Source organism: Typopeltis vanoorti, chromosome 8 (assembly GCF_054136105.1).
Source record: "Typopeltis vanoorti isolate ZY-2024b chromosome 8, IOZ_Tvanoo_1.0, whole genome shotgun sequence".
Lineage (NCBI taxonomy): Eukaryota > Metazoa > Arthropoda > Arachnida > Uropygi > Thelyphonidae > Typopeltis > Typopeltis vanoorti.
The window spans coordinates 133,568,493-133,591,037 of record NC_143556.1 but is presented as its reverse complement, the minus strand read 5'-3'; the positions used below and the strand labels follow the sequence as shown (position 1 = coordinate 133,591,037).

At 35.3% G+C, this 22,545-nt stretch overlaps 1 protein-coding gene across 7 annotated transcripts in view; it reads left to right on the top strand.

Moving 5' to 3' along the window:
• BckdhB (Branched chain keto acid dehydrogenase E1 subunit beta) overlaps window positions 1-22,545 on the top strand; it is a 459,582-nt gene that overhangs the window by 131,501 nt on the left and 305,536 nt on the right. For all 7 annotated transcript variants that reach the window (XR_016548657.1, XR_016548656.1, XR_016548655.1 and 4 more), the window contains exons 7-8: window positions 3,210-3,355; window positions 10,279-10,365. Coding sequence is in view for 4 of the 7 variants with exons in the window: in XM_090396330.1 (XP_090252456.1) it covers window positions 3,210-3,355; window positions 10,279-10,365 (233 nt within the window). In the remaining 3 variants the exon portion in view is untranslated. The remainder of the gene's footprint in view (window positions 1-3,209; window positions 3,356-10,278; window positions 10,366-22,545) is intronic.

Here is a 22,545-nt window from a genome sequence, read left to right as displayed (position 1 = left end):
TATTAAACAAAATGCTCTAAAAGTTTATAAACATTTAAAAAAACTTGATCAAGATTCTTCAGAAGAAAGCTCTCAGCATGGATTTTGTGCCAATAAGGGTTGGTTCAATAACTTTAAAAAGCAGTTTTGTTTGCATAATCTTAAAATCCAGGGAGAATCAGCATCAACAGACGTAGAAGATGCCCGGAAATACCCAAAATCATTGAAGAAGGTGGTTATAGTGTAGACCAGGAGTTCAAATCGGATGAATCCAGGTTATATTGGGAAAAAATGCCAAAACGCACCTATATTTCAAAAAATGAAAGATCAGCTCCTGGATTCAAAGTTTGCAAAGACAGAATTACTTTACAGAAATAATGTATCAGGTGATTACATGACAAAACCAATGTTTATTAACCAATCCTCAAATCCTCATGCTATGAAAGGGCTCGACAAGTCCACCCTACTTGTTTATTGGTGAGATAACAAAAAGGCATGGGTTACAGCTAGCATGTAGAAAGTTACACAAAGAAAAAGAATATCGACTTCAAAATTCTACTAATTTTAGATAATGCACCAGGCCACCTAAAACAATTACGCCAATACTACTTCACTGATTCAATCACTCGACCAAGGAATAATATCGACATTTAAGTCATATTACATTCGTCGAACATTCCAATTAATTTTGGGAAAAAATGGAATCTAATCAAAACATAACACTGCCTCAAGCGTGGAAAGAGTTTTCAATATTCAATTGTGTGAAAATTATTTCTCTGTCCATTAAGGAATTACAACCCTCTACACTGAATGCTTGCTGTAAAAAAAATTTGGCCTGAAGCCATTCTGGAACAAAATTTCATACCTCCAGTGAGTCATATAATAAACATCACACAGATTTTTCGTGGAGAAGGCTTTTGCGATATGGTTGAAAACAAAATTAGTGAATTAACTGATGGGGAAATAGATTTAAACGAGGAGGAAGTGGTACAATTAATAAATGATGTCAAACCAAATGGGAAAAGTTCTGCTGAAGATTCTGATTGTGATAAATCAGTTAAAGAATTCAGTTTAAAGAAATTAGCAGAAGGATTGGACTTGGCAAGAAAGTTAGGAATTTTATGCATAATAATCCCTCAATGGAGCACTCCGGAAAATTCACAAGGCAGTTTGATATTTGTTTAGCTCCATATTATGAACTTAATAAAAAATTGCAGGCATAGTGGTAAGCAAGGTCTTATTACTGACTTCTTTATAACTATACTAGCCGAAGTATACAATAAGAATTATATAAATGATGTGCAAGAGATTTCAAGTGGTGATGAGTTCCAGTCACTTGTAAATAAAGAACATCTACAAAATGTTAGTTTGAAGGCAGTGATGACGATTAAAATATGCTCTTTATTTTATTTTGCCTAAAACATTTATGCATTATGTGCAATGAAGCTTGTAATTTTTATAATTTTATCCTATGTATTTGTTACCTGAATTAATAAAAATATTTTTTGTTGGATATGTCGTTGTTTTTTTCTATATGATCTGAGTCTCGCATAACACGATTTATATAACGCGCCATTTCTATGGAACCTAACATCCGCGTTATACGAGGGTTACCTGTATATTACTGAATAAGGTTACAAACCAGCAATATGCAAAAATGATGTTTATTTTTTACAACAACCTATCCATGAAAAGTTCGAAACTTAGTGTATATTAACAGAGTAGATGGGCTGGTTAAGAGTTATATAATTCTGGGATCTCATTCTAGAGATCCAATATTGTTCTGCTTCAAGTCTCTTCAGACCTTCATCAGTTTGATTTATAAGCATTTCTTTAAAAAAACAAACAGTTTTACTTACAGATAGGCTAATAACATTTCTATTTTGAAGCTTTTAAACTTTTCACTTTTAAAAGTTTTAAAAAGCTTGTCAGGAGCAGACTTTTCTAAACACTCATGCCTTATAGAATTTGAATCCACAGCTTTTGTCATAAACAAATAGTGGCTCGTATCACCCAGCCTATTGAAGCAAGCTATATATCATTCTCCCTTTGCATCAGGATATTTATTTATTCCCTAGTGAGAAAGCTAAATAGCCATCAAACCACTGAAGGTTAAGCACTAATAAAAATGTACAGATTCTTGTGGGGGAGTTCATATCTTTTAAGTAATGCATTATGAGGATAACTCATGCTTAAGGTCTGTAATTTCGAAGTACAATGTTTGCCTGCTTGTGAAATAAAATACAGTCATACCCCGACCTATGCGAATCCGGAGTTACTCGGTTTCTTATATGTACGTATTCCCGTCCCGCTTCACGCCTCACCACTAGTCGTATCTTTCCAGCCCCATTCGCCAGTGTCGCACATGCTGTGAACAAGCACTGACGTGTTTCGCGCGGTCTCTATTTATACACGATTTTTATAGTCTACAAACCTTGCAATTGTTTAATGTTATGTTCTTGATAAAAATTTTATCACATAAAAAATAATAATGTCATCCAAAGGAAGCAAGTCTGATTCTTCTACAGCTAGCAAGAAAAGAAAAACATTGACTTTGGAAACAAAACTCAACATTATTAAGGATTTTGAAGGCGAAATGAAAATTTGTGAGCTAGTAAAGAAGTTCAATCTACAGGAATCCACAGTAAGAACAATCATAAAAGAAAGGTTTACAGATTTTGGAGGACATAGATTCTAACGAGGAACGATTGTAGCCACAAGGTAAGGAATAAAAAAATCATTAGCTTGCTATGAAGAAATTTTGCATGACAAGAAAAAGACATTATGCCGTCAGATGAATCTATTAGATTTTATGAAACCATTGACATCGAAATAACTTTCTTTTTTTTTTTTGTACGAAAAACTACAATTATGATTATATTTCTTAAAAAATATAGTTGTTTTTGTAAACCTTTTGTCCCAATTAACTAATATTTTGTATGTTTGTATATATAAATTACATGCAAAATTATACCCCGAGTTACGCAAATTCGACTTACTCGCTTTTTGTTGGTCCTGCCTACCACGTAACTTCGGGGTATGATTGTATTGGATATTATCCTTCTGTTTAGCAAGGTATGATGCAGTGTTGAATGTAATGATTGTTCTTTTTTATAAATTTAAATATCTTCGTACTTACTAGCAAAGAAGATTTTTACCTAGAAGAAAATTAATAAAACATTCATAATTAACTCAGTTTTCTGATCATGTTATACTTTATGTATTTGTAGGAGATAATGTCACTTTAGTTGGATGGGGAACACAAGTCCATGTATTGCGAGATGTTTGCCAACTTGCTCAAGACAAGTTAAATGTATCATGTGAACTGATTGATCTTGTTACTATACTACCATGGGACAAAGAAACTATAATTTCTGTAAGTTTTTATCTGAAATTAGTCACAAAATACTATTGATATCACAACCTTTTGTATTGTTCTCACAGTTTTCATAAAATAATGTAAAATAAAGAATATTTGTTCATTATTATTAAGTCAACATCACAACCTCTCCAAGGAGTCAATAACACTTATCATGGGAGATCATCAGTTTCCAGCTTAATGTTATCATAACGACTTCTTTAGCAGTACATTCTACATACCTAATACACTTTAAGCAAAATAACTACTTACTTACTTACTTATTTATGTCCTCATACAGTTTCCTCTTCTCACCTCACTCTTGCCTTTAACTGTCTACATAATCTCTTCTGTATCAAATCCCTCATTCATCTTCCTATCATATCACTTTTGTTCCTCTTATCTAGTAGATTCTGCAGATGGCATTCTCTCAGTCTGCTCTTACACTGAACATTCCGGATCTGAGGTCGCACTTATCTCTGTTTTCAAAATCTCTTTAGTGAATTGAAAATCGATTAAGTGATCAAATCTGCATACAGCAGTTCAAATGCACCCTGATCAAGGCCTCATATATTGAAACAGTCATCTCTTTATTTTTAAATATATGGATACTCCTTAACATTGCTCATGATTTATTGTGTTATCCTCACAATTTTTGCAATTTGTCCTCTAAATTTTATCTCCTTACCATCATCCTTCACAGGTCTCTTATCCCATCCACATGGAGCATTTGTTTATGATGGAGAGGATATCCCAGTGATGGTGCTAGCTCTTTTCATTTTTCAAGTTTGCCTATTCTTTTCTTCAAATATTCTTCACTCTACATCTCTTTCACTTTTTTACTGTCTGATTTTCCAAACAACAGTCACTGCAATCCAGTGCCCGATTACTGTGTTTACCCTCCATTGTGACCTGTGGAGGTCCAGAAAAGAGGAGCATAGTAGACTTGCACTGCTTTGACCTCTGCTTCAGCAACATCAACAGTCCTCGACAGTCTCTCCAGCATCATTTGACTAGTAGGCTTGTCTGCAAGGGTCAGCAGTGTTGTAGTAAACCTTCCCTGTAGCCTGTGGACATAACCTAAAGCTTGCTGTGGTACTGGTACGTTCACAGACTACAAGGAAGAAGATTTGGTCCTTTTATGGTCCTGGTGTTCCACTCCAAGCACAGTCATTGCTTACCAGATAACAGCCAGCCATGTGTGGCTCCATGTTGGTGGGGGAGCTGTGGTGCTGAATTACACTTTAATTAGAGAATGAATATTTCATCCTCAAGTTTATCAAGGATCCTCATCATGCCCTATCTCAATAAAAAACCATTTGCATTTCAAGCAATTCAAAAAAATAAGAAGCAGAATACCACAGATACACCACAAATTATATCATATTTTCTCATTATATGTGACAGCTGAATACCTGATCAGGAAAATGTCTCCCTTTTTATCCAGAAGGGTTTGGAAAGGTTGGCAGGATTCCTAAAATCAGTGAAAAAACTATGTTCAGGAGACAGGTGTGTCAAAACATTCAGAGCAATGCCTTCATTCAACACTTGGGAAAATACTTATCATGATAATTCCTACAAAACTCTGAACTGTTTCGTGCAGGGGGGCATTGCTATATCTGCACTAAATACTTGCGCTGATTTTGTTTAATTGTAGTCAGTCAAAAAAAACGACAAGCTGCGCATGATCAGTTCCATCATCATTCACTTCTAAGAGCTATATTCATATTTAATAAACATATAAATGAAATGATTTTTATGACAAATATTTCACTTTAATTAAAGCCAGCTCTTTGTATCTATAAGTCAATAATTTTCTTTGTTTAACTGGGGAAGATTATGCTATTCCCAATGTGGCCCAATTAACCAGAATCCACTGTATATATACAATATGAATATATCATCATCATCATCAAATTCCTGCCATGTACCCTCAAGGGGTGTACAGGATATGATAGTACTACATGAAAAATTTACGTCATTACTAACTTACTATCTATAATTTTCCTCCAAATCAGTCTGTTACTTGTCAACACTCCAATATTATCAGCTCTTATTTTTCTATCGTCTAAAGCACTTTGTACCGTATCAATCCACCTATATCTTGGTTTTCCTCTCGGTCGTTTTCCTGCCAACCTGGCAGAGAACACTTGTGTTGCTAATCTTTCCTCGCCCATTCTGTTTAAGTGACCATACCACCTGAGATTAGCTCTGCTAACACATTCCTGGATGCTGACAATGTCAAGTTCTTTCCTAATATCCTCGTTTTTAATATGATACTGCCATTGATGCCACCTGTTCACGCCTATAATCTTTCTCAGGACTCTCATATCTGAAGTCTCTAGTCTTTGGTCAAGTGTTTTACTTCTGACCCAGCTCTCAGATCCCTAAGTTAAAACTGGTTTGAACACTGTCTTGTATACAGCTAATTTAGTGTTGCGACTAATTTCTCTCTTATTCCATATGAATTTATTCAATTGACTTCCCACGATACCAGCTTTGGTGATTCTGTTGTCTATTTCTATATTTAATTTACCATCTTCAGTAAAAATCGTGCCTAAATAGCTGAAATGTTTTCCTTGTTCCACAGGTTCTCCATTCACAACACAGTTGACATTTTCAATGATTCTGCCTATTTTCATTGTCTTTGTCTTTTTATTGCTGACCTTCATACCATATCTATTACAAGAGCTATTCAATTTAGTCAGAGAATCTTGCAGACTTGTAGCGGATTTATTTAGAAGTATAACATCATCCGCATAAAGCAAAGAGCTGACATTAACATCTCCAATTTCGATATCATGTTTAATACCACTTTCCTTCATAATGCGATCCATATAGATAATGAATAACAGAGGGGATAATGTACATCCTTGTCTCACACCAGATTTAACATTAAACCATCTTCCTGTACTTCCTTCAATTCTAACTGCTGACTTACAACTCAAATAAAGACTAAGTATTGCTTGATATAATGTCCCATTGACACCATATAACTGCAGCGTATTGAATAGCTTCTCTCTTGGCACCTTGTCATATGCCTTTTCCAGATCGACAAAACTTAAATACAGATCTTTGTTATATTCCCATGCTTTCTCGACTATTTGTCGTAAAGTGAAGATCTGATCCTGACAGCCTCTATTTGGCCTGAATCCAGCTTGTTCTTCACCAAGCTTTTCTTCCACAATTCTTCTCAACCGTTTCTCAATTATACTTGCATAGATCTTGCCAGAATTACAGAGGTATTTCCCTACACTCAGTAGGGAAATACCTCTGTAATTCTCACCTGCAGTTTTATTTCCCTTTTTTTATATGGGTACTATGAGAGCTCTACTCCAATCATCGGGAATTCGTCCCTCTGTCCAAGCTTTCTGAACTATGCAGTGCAGCCACTGTAAGACTCTTATACCACCATACTTCAGCATTTCTGGTCGAATATCATCTACTCCTGCTGCCTTTCCACATTTCAAGCCTTTGATGGCTTTTTCTACTTCAAGTATGGATATGTATTCCTGACTGCTTGTCTGGTCAGTGTTTTTTACCACTGTGCTGTCATCACTGCTTGTTTCATTAGCAGTTTTTCAAAGTAATTACTCCATACTTCAAGGATATCTTTTTCTCCCGTTTTCATGTCACCTTTATCATCTCTAATTCCTTTTATAGCACTCTTTCCTCCATTCTTAAGCTTCTTCAACAACCTCCAGAATATTTTGCCACCTTCTTGATATTTATTTTCTATATTCTTGCCAAAGTCTTCCCATGACTTTTGTTTAGCTAGTTTTACACAGTGTTTAGCATTCTTGCATTTGTCTCTATATTCTCTAAGAGCACAAGCTGACTTATTTGACAGGAACTTTTGGTATGCTTTCTTCTTTTCCTTCACTGCCTCTTTAACCTCCTGTGTCCACCAGGGAGTTCTGATTTTTTTATCCTTACAAACAACCTCACCACATGCCTCTCTGGCAGAATCAATCAATGTTTTCTTCAGAGTTTGCCAATGAATCTCCAAGGTTTGATTCCTGTTCTCAAACTCTTTCATTTTTCCTTCAATAATCTTTGTGTATTTTAGTCTACAGCTCACATCTGAGAGCTGCTCAACTTTTATTCGCTTTAAAACTTTCTTACATGTTATTCTTTTCAATATGAAATTCAATTTTATCCTGCTCAAGACTAAATAGTGATCACTTCCAATTTCAAATCCTCTGTACACTCTGGTGTCCTGCACCAGGGAGAAAACATCACTATCAACAATAACATAGTCAATGAGACTTTTCTTATTCCTAGCCTCTTCTCTCCATGTAAATTTGTGCACACATTTTTATGTTGGAACATGGTGTTAGTAATAACCAGTCCATGTCCTGAGCAGAAATCCAACAGATATTTGCCATTATTATTAGCTTTGCTCTTTTCTCCAAATTTTCCCAAAATATTTTTGTATGTCTCACAATCATTTCCTACTCTGCTATTTAGATCCCCAACAAGGACCAACTTTTCATTTTTCATTGTGTCAGTTGCTTTTTCTAAAGCCTCAAAAAATTCCTCCACTTCTACCTTAGTAGAACCTTCTGTGGGACCATAGGCACAAATAAGTCTCATTGTCCAGTTCCCCATTCTCATATTTGCCCACATTACTCTACTTGAGACTGACTGCCATTCAAGAAGATTAGCCTCGTATTTTGTGTTGAATACTATGGCTACTCCTTCTTTTCCTTGATTGTCATTGCCTGAATATAACATTTTGTATTTATTGCTCAGAAAGATCTCACCAGTTTTGGTCTTTTTTGTTTCAGTCACCCCTATTATGTCGATCTGGTACTTATCTAATTCCTCAGCTAGCTCCATTTCTTTGCCATTCAGGCTTCTTACGTTGATAGTACCGATCTTTAACTCTGGTGATGTTGAGTTGGGGTTTATTTTCAGATTTGTTCCAGTAGCTGACTTTTCGCTGTTCGCCCTGGTTCCCTGGCGAAAACAACGGGGGCCTTGTTTAACTGGGCGACGCCCCAGCCGGCATGAAATTTTGTCATGTTGTACCATCATTCTATATTTTGGTTTAACCAATAAGAATACAATTTGGTCGGCTAAATCCCAAATTTCCAGCCCATTCTCGTCCATTCAGTATCCAAGTAGATACCCAACAGGGTGCACCACGAGAAGATGAGGATTGGACATTAGGTCAGAAGCCCTGGTTGGTTCTCCGCATTCCTTTAAAGGCTATGTGGAGGTCTCCTCTCAGTTATACAGCTTTGACCCTTAAGCACCCCATATGAATATATACAGTATGAAAATGAATGTGGGAGAGTCAAATACTGTATATGAATATATACAGTATGAAAATGAATGTGGGAGAGTCAAATTTACTCCCCTTAGAGTCAAAAAAAGAACCTAATAAGTCTATTCTTTCTCAATACTCAGTTCATGCATTCTGATACATTCATCAACTTTTCAGCCTATTGCAAATCTGTTTTCACGCTGGTATGTTCACAAAAAATCACATTAATTACTATTATACACAAAGGTATGTCATCACTAAATCCCATATCAGTGGGAAGGATTATTATCCATTCCATTGATCCCTCTTGCAAACTCTTGTGATTCTGAAACACTGTTCCCATAATCATCTTGGTTGATGCCATAAATAAATAAAATATTTGTTTTATTTATCACATAATGCTGCTAAGTGTAACCATGTGCTCTAAAAACTACATCCCTTCACAGTGAAAAATTGATGCATTTGTGATAAATAGTCCCATTCAAAAAGCTTTGTGACCATCTGTAAGTTGCTTTCATATCCAAAATACACAAAATGTTCTGTGGTCATGTTGGTCATGAATGATGCTACTCACACTACCCAGTAAGATGTTATGCACTTGAGCTATGCCATTCAGTTTAATGAATCTGTGTTATCTGATTCAAGTACTATCATGGTTTATTCTGTGATGGGTATGCTTGAGTTCCTGGATTACCACATCTACTTATAGGCATGACATATACTCTGTTCACCTCTTGAATTTTGCCATGTGGTACCCTTAACATATGAAATCAGATTGCATTGTACACCTCTACACATGACCAAGTTTGTAGCCACCTTGTAACTGCCTATTGTACATTAGTGCCATGAGTGGACAGCTAAAAGTTGGACAATTCAGAATCCTGATTTGGTTATCTCTCCCTCTCTCTCTCTCCTTTTTCTTTTTTTTTTCCAAGCCACTTTTCTGGTCTTCAGTAAGATGAACAGAAACACTATTTGCTAGTTCCATAACAGGTTATGGATCTAGCAAATGGTGGTGGAGTGACATAATGTTTCATACAGTAGCTTCTCATGATTGTATTTAGAAAGTAACTTAGCATATGTTCTCTTCATTTTTTCAACCCCCTCATGCCATTCAGAATATTCATGTGTGATGTGCTGCTACCCTAATATTTGAAACAACCTCATACTTCATCTCTGCACTCGTTAAATTTCTCCTAGTCGTTTCATGTTGTCCTAGATATCAGAATAAATAAATATGAGATAATTTTCAAAAAGAAAAAAAGTACAGTATATTGTATAATTCTTTTTAAACTTGATTAAACGTTTAACTTATTTTCCAGCATTTAAATATATGTATTTAGTTGAAAGCACTGGTCAAAGGGCCAGTGTTTCCATCTAGGAGCAATGGTTTAAAAATAAGTGATGCAATTATGATTCGTATTAGATAAACGTTGTATTTTTTTTTGCTCCTGGACAGTGGCTCTTTGATCAGTGCTTTAAAGTAAATAGATATATTTAAACACTGGAAAATAAGTGTAACTTTTAATAAAGTTTAACAAGAATTATATAATATACTGTACTTTGTTTATAAACATAATTTTCATATTACTGAACCATATTAAATTACTGATACTTATAATAGAAAAACTGTGCATTACATTCAAACATAATTGTATGTTTTATTCAGTCTGTGAAGAAAACTGGACGACTTCTGATAGCACATGAAGCACCATTAACAGGAGGATTTGGTGCTGAAATTGCTGCCACTATTCAGGTATGTTGTATGATAAAGCAATGTGCTATCTGATTTATTTTAAAATATGAAACTTTCATGGAAAAATGGTTTAATTTCTAAAAATTAATTTAACATAGTTAGCACCTTGCATGAGTGATGTGCTGGTGTCAAGAAGGATTTTTATGCAGGTTTCCATATTATAAGAAAGAAAAATTTGACTTAGCTAAGAAATAAATATATGACATTTCTTTCTTTCGAAAGAACTTTACTTCATTATTGCCAGTATAAAGTGCTTTAAAAATGTTTTATATATATATATGTTGCACCACCTTTAGACTTGAACTACGTTTCAGGCAAAAACTTAACTGTTTGTTTACTTGGGATTAGGAGTAAAATAACCAAGTTTATAAAATTACTTGGTAACCCTAATATATATATATATATATACATACACAGCTAGTCCTTGACTTAGCTGTGTTTTTGGCCATCATTCGCACTTATGATGGCCAAAATTATTATTATTAAAAATTCTCTAATTTAACTTTGCCGCCAGCATATACATACATATATCACATTGATTTTGTATACGCATTGCAGCGTCACCATTAGTCAACAAGCAAAGCCTATCACTAATATGCAGTAGCCGCTGCTTTAATTCATCCACTTCTAACTTATCACAGCCTTTAGCATGTTAGTTGCTAATCAGCAGTCGAAGTGTTTGTTTTTCTCTCATTGCAATTTTTGTATTTTATCATAACCCTATCATGTCCAGTAAGAGAAGTAAAACTACTGATAAATTCAAACATAAAAAAGAAGGCGAGGAAAGCTTTAAGTTTAGATGTTAAAATGGAGGTCATTAAAGCATATAACAAAGGAAAGTCGTGAAATAGCACGAGAAGAAAAGCTATTGCATTCAACTGTTTCAGCAATCATAAATGATAAATCAAGAATAATGGAGGCAGTTAAAGGGACAGTTAATATGAAATGTACAATTTTAACAAAAAAAAGAGAAGGACCAATTCATGAAATGGAGAAGCTTTTAAAGATATGGATAGATGACCAAATCAACTAGAATATTCATCTCAGTTTGTTTACTATTCAAACAGAAGCACGCAGCCTATTTGACAATTTAAGGAAACAAGAAAATAAATACAGTGAGCATACATTTAAAAATAGCTAGTAAGTTGGTTTTATCCATTCAAAAGCCGATTTAACTTACATAACATACGAATAACGGGAGAAGCTGCTAATTACGATTTTAAAAGTGCTGAAATTTTCAAGAAACATCTGAAAGAGATGATAAAAGATGAAGGTTATTTGCTAGAGCAGATTTTTAACCTAGATGAAACTGGACTGTTCTGGAAAAGAATGAAGAACGAACTTACATTCACAGAGAAGCTACATCGCCACCTGGTTTTAAGGCATTTAAAAATAGGATTATGCTTCTTCTTGGAGGAAATGCTGCTGGTTTTAAATTAAAACCATTTCTTGTTTACCGTTCACAAAATCCCAGAGCTTTGAAAAACATTGACAGGATTAAATTGCTGTTTTACTCGAAGACTGGTTCTTAAATTGTTTTATTCCAGAAGTATGTGCTACTGTCTTGAAAAAAAACATTCCTTTTAAAATTCTATTGCTGCTTAACAATGCTCCAGGATATCATCTTCACATCGGCGATTTGAATGAAAATATAAATGTGATGTATCTACCGTCCAATACAACAGCTGTGATTCAGCTTATGGATCAAGGTTCAATTGCTAGATTCAAGACATATTACCTGAAAACTACATTTTCTCAAGCAATAACACCAATCCACCTATATAATGCTATACATTACGCTATTTTTGGAAAAATTACAATATTAACCAATGTATCCTGAACATTGGAACTTCATGGAAGGAAGTATCAGAACAATGTATGCGAGGAATTTGGAAGAAGTTACTACTGCAGGAGACACTTGAAGAGTACAATGAGCATAGTATGTTAGAACAAATTGGTGAAGAAATTGTTGAAATTGCAAGAAAACTGGATTTTGAAATCAATATTACCGATATAGAAGAATTAGCCGATCACGAAGAAGGTGAACTGACTGATCAAGACTTGATTTTCCAAAATGAAAGAGTTGTAGAAGAAGAAAGGAATAAAGAGGAAGATTGAAGAAGAGAAATCGTTAAAAAAATTTACTGTAAAAGGATTAGCTGAAGTATTTTCTAAACTAAATCAAGGACTTCAGCTACTTGAAAATATGGATCAAGACACTGATCGCTTTGCAAAAGTCAAAAAGCAAATTCGAGAAGCAGTTCAGATGTTAACGCGAAATATATGAAGAAAAAACCCAACAGACAACATTAACCAATTTTCTGATTAAAAAAGCTACTCCCAATCGCGAGAAATAAGCATATCGTCCAAATAAGTGACAGTTACTCACCTGTTTAAATAAAGACACTGTTAATAAGTTTTTTTTGTTTATGTTAACTAATATTTAAAGGAATTTCAAATTAAAGTAAGTGCACCATTTTTGATATGTTTATGTATTTTTTTCTTAAATGTTTCTTTCTTAATTTTGTATTTATGTATTTGTATGTGCTAATAAATAATTTATAAAGGTTTATGTAAGTTTATTTCACTGTTTTAAGTTATATAGAAACCTAATTTATGAAAATATAACAGAAATCAAATAAATCAAGAATTAACAAAAGTCCTCGACTTACGATGGAGAGGTTGGAACGTAACCTCGTCGTAAGTCAAGGACTACCTGTATATAGTACTTTGGGGGGGGGGGGGGGGAACAGTACAGCATACCAGCACCTTTATCAATAGTGATGGGTGTGATACAAATGTAATACATTTAGATTGTAATATTCAATAAATTTTTACACATTTACCTAGTATGCATATAAGCTTAGTTATTTATTATTTAACAATTTGCATTTTTCACTATGTCTACTGTTAAGATGTTTGCTATATAAAACTTTTTTATATATTTCAAATTCTTCCTGCTAACAGAGAATGAGTACTGGCACCTATTATTTCACCAAAAAAAAAAAAAAACTGCTGTATATATAGGGTGTTCCAGAACACCCATTATAGTATGCCCACAGATACGAGACCCTTCAACACGTCTGTGCATGTCAAAAGAAGGAGAATCCATTCCGATAATAGGGTAATCAATCCGTATTGTGGGATGAGTGTTTATTATTACACGTTGGAAAATTAACTTCTCTTTTATGAATTGTAGTTTTTAAAGTAGTAACTATTTTGCTTGTATAACAGTTAGAAAATTTTACATATCAACCACATGATTTCACGTGTTGGTGACCAATTCGACATTGCCTTATTTCTTTCTCCCCTTCAACATGAATTGACTCCTCTTGGCAGTCTGCCAATGACAGCTCTCGCTTATGTGGTCAGTCAGACTATACTAGGGTATGTAGGGAATCAGAGCAGATCAGGTTTTGATTAGCAACCCTGTTCCCAAAAATACTGTTGCAATGGTATGGATCAAAAACATTTTCTGTGCACAACACAAACATCAAACACAGGATAAATTCCATTTTAATTTCATATCATCATCAAATTCCTGTCATAATACCCTCAAGGGGTGTACATGATGTGATAGTACTACATGAAAAACCTACATCACCATCAACTTCCTATCTACAATTTTCCTCCAAATCAGTCTGTTACCTGTCAAGACTCCAACATTATCAGATCTTATAATTCTGTGTTCTGTGGTGCTTTTTATGGTATCAATCCACCTATATCTTCCTCTGGATCTTTTTCTTGCTTGCATTGCAGAGAACACTTGTTTTGGTAATCTTTCCTCTCCCACTCTGTTTAAGTGACCATACTACCTGAGATTAGCTCTGTAAACACATTCCAGATGCTCACAATGTCACATTCTTTCCTAATATCCTCATTTTTAATATGATATTGCCATTGATGTTCATGCTCCTAATCTTTCTCAGGACTCTAATATCTGCAGTCTCTAGTCATTGGTCAAGTGCTTTATTTCTAACCCAGCTCTCAGATCCATAAGTTAAAATTGGCTTGAACACTGTCTCGTATATAGCTAATTTAGTGTTTTGAATAATTTCAAATGTTATTCCATATAAATTTATTCAATTGATTTCCTACCATACCACTTTGTTGATTCTGTTGTCTATTTCCATATTTAATTTACCATTTTCATTAAAAATCCTGCCTAATTGGTGAAATGTTTGATTGACTTGTTCTATAGGTTCTCCATTCACAATGCAGTTGATATTTTGAATGCTTCTGCCTATTTTCATCTTTGTCTTGTTATTGCTGACCTTCATATCATATTTACTACAACAGTTATTCAATTTAGTCAGGGAATCTTACAAACTTGTACCGGATGTATTTAGAAGTACAACATCATCTGCCTAAGTAGCTGAAATGTTTTACTTGTTCTGTAGGTTCTCCATTCACAATGCAGTTGATATTTTTTCAATACCTCTGCTTCTTTTCATTGTCTTTGTCTTGTTATTGCTGACCTTCATACCATATCTGTTACAACAGTTATTCAATTTAGTCAGGGAATCTTGCAGACTTGGACTGGATTTATTTAGAAGTATAGCATGATTAGCATTTCCAATTCTGATACCAGGTTTAATACCACTTTCCTTCATAATGTGATCCATAATAAATAATGAATAACAGAGGGGATAATGTACATCCTTGTCTGACACCAGATTTAATTAAACCATCTTCCTGTATTTCAGTTCTAACTGCTGACTTACAACTCAAATAAAGACTAAGTATTACTTGATATAATGCCCCATTGACACCATGCAACTGTAGCATTTTGAATACCTTTTCTCTTGGCACCTTGTGATATTCCTTTTCCAGATCAACAAAACTTAAATACAGATCTTTGTAATATTCCCATGATTTCTCAACTATTTGTCGTAAAGTGAAAATCGGATTCTAACAGTCTCTATTTTGCCTGAATCCTGATTGTTCTTCACCAACCTTCCCTTCCACAATCCTCAACTGTTTCTTAGGTATACTTGAATAAATCTTACCAGAAGCACTCAATAAGGAAACACTTCTGTAATTGTCACATTCAGTTTTATTTCCCTTTTTATATAATGATACTATGAGAGCTCTACTTCAATCATCCGGGATGCATCCCTCTGTCCAATCCTTTGAACCATGCGGTGCAGCACTATAACACTTTTATACCTCCTTACTTGAGCATTTCTGGTCAAATATCATCTACTCTAGCTGCCTTTCCACATTTCAGGCTTTTCATGGTTTTTTCTACTTCAAGTATGGATATGTATTCCTGATTGCATGCCTGTTGAGAGTTTTTTACTGCTATGCTGTCACTGCTTGTTTCATTTAGCAATTTTTATGAATTAATTACTCCATACATCAAGAATGTCTTTTTCTCCAGTTTTCATGTCACATTTATCTTCTCTAATTCCTTTTTATTCTGATTCCTCCATTTCTGAGCTTTTTCAACAATCTCCAGAATATCTTGCCACCCTCTTGATATTTATTTTTTATGTTCTTGACAAAGTCTTCCCATGACTTTTGTTTAGCTAGTTTTACAAAGTGTTTAGCTTTCTTGCATTTGTCTCTGTATTCTCTAGGAGCACAAGCTGACTTATTTGCCAGGAGCTTTTGATACGCATTCTTCTTTTCCTTCACTACCTCTCTGGCTGAATCACTCAGTGTTTTCTTCAGGATTTGCCAATTAACCTCCAAGGTTTGGTTCCTGTTCTCAAACTCTTTCATTTTTTTTTAATAATGTTGGTGTATTTTAATCTACAGTTCACATCTGGGAGTGTGAACTTTAATTCACACTCTCAGATGTGAGAGTGTGAATTAAAGCTGAACTTTAATTCACTTTAAAACTTTCTTACGTGTTCCTCTTTTCAGTATAAAATTCAATTTTATCCTTCTCAAGACCACATGGTGATCACTTCCAATTTCAAATCCTCTGTACACTCTAGTGTCCTGCACCAGTGAGAAAACATCGCTATCAACAATAACATAGTGATTGAGACTTTTCTTATTCCTTGCCTCTTCTCTCCATGTGAATTTGTTCACGTTTTTATGTTGGAACATAGTGTTAGTACTAACCAGTCCATGTCCTGTGCAGAAATCCAACCGGTATTTGCCATTATCATTAGTTTTGCTCTTTTCTTCAAATTTTCCCAAAAAATTTTTGTTTGTCTGACAATTATTTCCTTCTCTGCTATTTAGATCCCCCAACAAGGACCTACTTTTCCTTTTTTCATTTATCAGTTGCTTTCTCTAAAGCCTCAAAAAATTCCTCCACTTCTACCTTAGTGGAACCTTCTGTAGGACCATAGGCACAAATAAGTCTCATTGTCGAGTTCCTCATTTTGATATTTGCCTACATCACTCTATTTGATATTGCCTGCCATTGAAGAAGATTAGCCTCATATTTAGTATTGAATACTATAACTACTCCATTTTCTTGATTGTCATTGCCAGAATATAATCATTTTGTATTTATTGCTCAGAAACATCTTACCGGTTTTTGTCTTTTTTTGTTTTAGCCATCCCTATTATGTCGATCTGATACTTATCCTTTTATATCTAATATGTTTAACTTATTAGATATAAAAGCAAATTTCCTTTACATTGCCATAAACCGTATTTACTCGAATATAATTCAAACTTTTTTTTTTCCCAAAAATTCAAGCTAAAAATCGTGTTGCGATATATATGTGGAGATTTTCGGAAACTAAAGTTTTCAGGGGGTTTTTTCGTAAAATCCGCGCATATATCTTGCACTACAATGGCAATTGCTATTTCCTACTTAGGGACTGGTTTCCTTGTGTGCATCCTACCCAAATAGCACCATCTTCTTTCCCATTATTTCAAGCAAAAATTACCAGTAATTTACAAGACTTGAGATACTTAATGAACAATCCTTCACGAATGACTAATGAATAGACAGCTATGGTACTAGGCCAGTAAAGATATAGTGATTATGAAGATGTGCATGTGACTGGTGCGATATTAACAAAAGTTGTGCGAGTCAAAGATAAAAGCCAGCAGACAATTTTTGAATTGAAATGCTAATTCTCTTCAATCAAATTCAATATCTGAAAGTGCCATAACAATAATCACTATATATTTCTTAGCTTTAACACTTTCCGTTGATTTTTATTGTTGCTTTGCATTTGAGCTGGGAGGAAAGAATCCCACACATCTAGTTTTTAGTGTTTGCTGGTGCAGCATATGGTTTTGCTTGAGTCTAAATAGCATAGTTTCTATGGGAAGGGAACATATGATTCATTAGTTAGTGCCATTTTTTATCCCAGATGTCTCTAATTGCACTATTTGTTGAGAAATATAATACACAGACTGCAAATCTCTCTACCTTATTCAGTGATACAATAAAACGACCTACTTTTACTTGTGTCTGCAGTCATTGTTGGCTACTGGGGAGGGAGCGTGGTTTGCCCCGGAAGCGAATCACTATCGCCCTGACGTGAACGCGATTAAACTTTTTTTTTCCTGTGCGAGGTATACGTGAAATTTTTCAATTTCTTTTTTCACAAAGTAAAATCAGGGGTGCGAGTTATATTCCAGTAAATACGGTAAGTTATTTTTAAAGCTATATGAAATGTATTATCAATATTCAGGATTATGAAGTGTTATCTGCACGTGATTAGATGGCATGCATACCTTTCTTTTTCATTTGCATATGTAGGTCGACTTATAATTGTACAAATTTTTGGTTTGCTTAAACTTGGTTGGTATATGCAGAGAGTGATTACGATGAGATCGAGTCCAAATTATAATTTTTGTCAGTGTCTATATGTCTGTCCATTTTTACACCCCATAATCCGATTTTCATTGAAGTTAAGAGCTGTATGAATAAAGCAATTATTTAATTGCTTTCTTGTATATATATATTTTTATTTGCTTCCTGCTCTTTACAGATTGAGCAGAATGTCATCACCAGCAGCAAAGAAACAGACATTCAAATGAAAAGGATATTAGACAATTTAAAAAATACTGGATTGAAGAATGTGGCATGATTAAGAAAGATAATAAAGCATTGTGCATTTTATGTTCCGAATCAGTTGTTTGTAAGACTTCTTCTGTAAAGAGACATTTTGAAACTGTTCAGAAGAAATTAAGTAACAAAAGTGAGCAAGACAAAAAAAAATAGTCTGATACTTTGATAAAATTTATTTCAGGTAGGTCTAGTTCCAACTTAGTTGCTGCTAGTTTTGAGGTTTCAAAAGTTATTACCCAACGTGGAAAACCACTCGGTGATGGGGAGTATATTAGGGAAGCATGGCTAGAATATGCTCCGTTCCTTTTTGACAATCTTTCAGAAAAGGTAAAAATTATTCGGCGCATTAAAGAATTGTCTGAGTAGAAAAACAATTAAGAATAGAATACTTAAGTTGGAAAGGAATACAGCAGAGCAAATAACAAAAGATTTGGCTTCATGTAAGTTCTTTTCTATTTGTGTTGATCAGAGCACAGACATTACATTATCAGCTAGGCTGGAAATCTTTGCTCGATTTTGTAGGGATGATGAAGTATGCAGAGATGATTAACCTTGTAACACTACCTGAGCATATGTGGGGTTGAAATATGTAAAGCAGTTAGGAACTAATTATCTATTTGGCAAATTGATATTTCAAAAGTGGTATCCATCACAACAGATTGTGAACCCAGCATGATTGGTAAGGAAGCAGAATTTGTAAATCTGTTTGCAAAACACGTTGGTCAACCACTAATAGTTTTTCATTGCATCCTACATGAGGAGAATTTATGTGCAAATGCTGGCCTAAAGGAACTTCAAGAAGTGATGCAAACAGTAACCAAGGTTGTTAATTACATTTCTGCCCTTGCTTTGAATAAAATACAATTTCAGAATCTGTTGAATGAAGTGGATTCGGTGTACAAAGGACTAATAATGTACAACAATGTTCGTTGGCTTAGTCGAGGTCTTGTTCAGAAACAATTTCTGAAATTGTTCAGAAAATCACAACTTGTTCAGAAACAGTTGAATATATAAGAAGACTCAATATAAGAGGCTATATTAATAATAAATCTGTACAGATTTGTGCATATGCAGATGATATTGCAATAATTAGTCATACCAAAAAAGATTTAGAAAATAAGTTTAAAGAATTAGATTTAAATGCAAGAGAAGTTGGTTTACAAATTAATGAACAAAAAACTAAATATATGCAATATGGAAGTAATGGAAATAGAATAGCCTCTAAATATAGTGTTAGATATCGTGGTCTGTGCCATTGTTATGTCGACATCTTTTCTGTTATTTCTCTATCCTAAATCCCTGTCGTACCTACTAAGCCTGAAATCTCTCTGGGATCACTTCTCCTTTCGGAACTCTGACAAAATTTGTTTGATATAGCTGCTCCAGCCAGAGTCCTAGTACAGAAGAATTCTTGTACAAAGAAACCTTCCCAGAGTTCAAGTATTACCTAATCTTGTTAAAGTATTAAGTGCCTATAGAAACTTCAACATTGCAGTCATGACCTATAACTTTCTTTAATTTCTCCTTATTCACAGGTTTGAACTTGAGCGAGTGGTAAAATCAGTCTCATGCTCAGACAAACTCAGACTTACATAGAAAAAACATGTTTATTAATTATCAGATTACATACAATAAACTTCCACACTTCAAACATATGACATATCAAAATTCTAATTCACTAGCTAAGCAATAGGGAACATTCTAATTATCAAATACTCTATTTACATCTCTAGGTTAAATAAGTACAAATTCATCATAAAACACTAGTTCAAAATTCTAAGTAAAACTTGCCAACTAAGATCATAACTATGCGTTGCATACTCTCAGGCTTTCAGACTACTAGTCCAATATGATTAACACGTTACTGAGCACAAAAGTCACTTAAAAGTTCTCTTTCTTCTCAATTAGAAATCTGTTCTTCTCTCTTTGCCCCAATACTAATTGTTATTACAAGAATAAGGAGTTTACTGTACATTACCAGTGTCCTGAGAGGATATCGCACTTCTTTCATCCGTCCTTTGTAGCCAGATGTCTTTCTGCTTTATCGAGTCACGTCCACATGGAGGTTGCGCTGATCAATGCAAATCGCCATGCCTTGCACTTTGCTGCACAAACGCTCATCTACCGGATCAATATCGTCATCTCGGCCATCCTTTTGGGGAACCTTTCCGCTGTCTCGCATTGGTAAACCTTTACCGATGGCCCTAGTTGGTGCCTGCCATCAGCTCACGTATAGCATGCCCGACTCCTTCAGATAGCAACCGGGAAGGAGATTACTTCCGGCGTTGTTGATCGGTCAGTACTCTGCTTGACCACACGAGAAAGCAGAAACAGAAAAAACGGGGGGGGGGGGGGGTTCAAACCTGAGTGAACTCACTTTTTATTCTTCTTTGTAGCGCCCTCTTTTCGTATTGGAGGATCTCTTGTTGTGCTCTCCTATTCGCCCCTACGCGATTGCATCACACTTCTGCTCCTTGAAGAGCGCTCATTTCGCTGAACGCGAGTTCAGCTCGCCTTCCACGAATGCTTCCGTTGTGGGCGTTACGTCATCGTAGGCAGCTTGCTAGTAACCTTTGAACCTTTGTTTGCACTTAGATGTAGATTCTTACACAGAGTATAATTTTGACATCAATAACTTTAACAATATAATTCTAGTTGAGAGGCTTATACGCTGGTTAGACATAATAACTAATATTTAAGGAAATTGACAGCGTATACTGGAAATATAGATTAAATAAACTTTAATATACACTTTCCGATATTTCGGCGAACGTTACGTTGCCATCTTCTTGGGAACTTACTAAAGGACACGTGCACACAAGTACTACTACAACAAATGAGACTGAGGCTAGGACGCTAGCGTTTTCCTAAAGTCCTGATGGTGCCCCCTGGCGGGCTATATTGGTAGTTCTTGGCCTTTGTGCTGAAGTTCTTTTGATAAAAGTTTCCCAAATTTGGGGCAGTTTCATGCATCCAAATTTGTTGAGGTTTGGCATGTTCCTAAGGGCCGAGGCTGATTCCATGAATAGTCTTTCATACTTGAACTTGCTGCGGTGTATTACTGTGGCTTTCTTCCATCTTATTCTGTGGCGAGTGTCCAGAGCGTGGTCTGCAAGCCCAGAGTGGCTGTACTGGTGAAATCGGATGTAATCCTTGTGTTCTGAGATTCTGATATTTGCTGTCCTGCCTGTTTGGCCAAAGTAGGACAGTTTACAGCTGCAAGGGACCTGGTATACACCAGGTAGGTCTAGGGGAAGTGGTTGGTCTTTGGTGGAGCGGATAAGGAATGCCAGTTTTCTATGTGGTCTGTAACAAGTGGTCAAGTCATATTTTTTTAAGATTTTATTGATTTTTTCTGAGGTGCGTCTGATGTAGGGAATAGTGATGGATTTAGAGTAATCTTTTTTGTGAAGGGGGGGGGGGGGGTTGTGGACAACTGGGTTAAGTATTTTTTGGATTTTTTGGAGGGGGTAGCCGTTGGCTGAGAAAGTGTCACGGATGTGATTTAGTTCTGTGGTTAGGGCTTGATCATTAGAACAAATTATTTTTGCCCTGTTGAATAATGTTTTAATAACTCCATATTGTTGTGAGGGGGGGGGGGGGGGGATTGTTGGTGAATGTAACTGCCTGTATGGGTGGGTTTTCTATAAACTGAGAAAACCAAGGTTCCATCAGGTTGGCGGGTGACTAGTGTGTCTAGGAAGGGGAGGTTATTGTTTTCCTCTTTTTCCAGGGTGAATTTGATTCTAGGGTGTTGGTTGTTCAAGTGTGTTAGGAAGGAGAGGAGTGAATCCGGGCCAAGTGGCCAGATAGCGAAAACATCATCAACATAGTGAAGCCATATGGTAGGTTTTTGTGGGGCTGAGTTTAAGGCTTTCTCTTCAAACATCTCCATGAAAAAGTTTGCCAAGGGTGAGGAAAGTGGTGAACCCATGGCTGTCCCCTCTATCTGTTTGTAGAATTTTTCCTGCCAAACGAAATAGCCTGAGTTCATTGTAAACTGAAATAGGGCTGAGATATCGGGAGGAAATTTAGCTTGGATTAGCTCTAAGATTTCTTTGAGAGGGACATTCGTGAATAGGGAGGAGACATCAAAACTGACCATTATGTCATTGTGTTGTAGTGTAAGGTTTTCTATACTGGCTTTGAAGTGGGCTGAGTTTTTTATGTGTGATGGTGTATTGCCA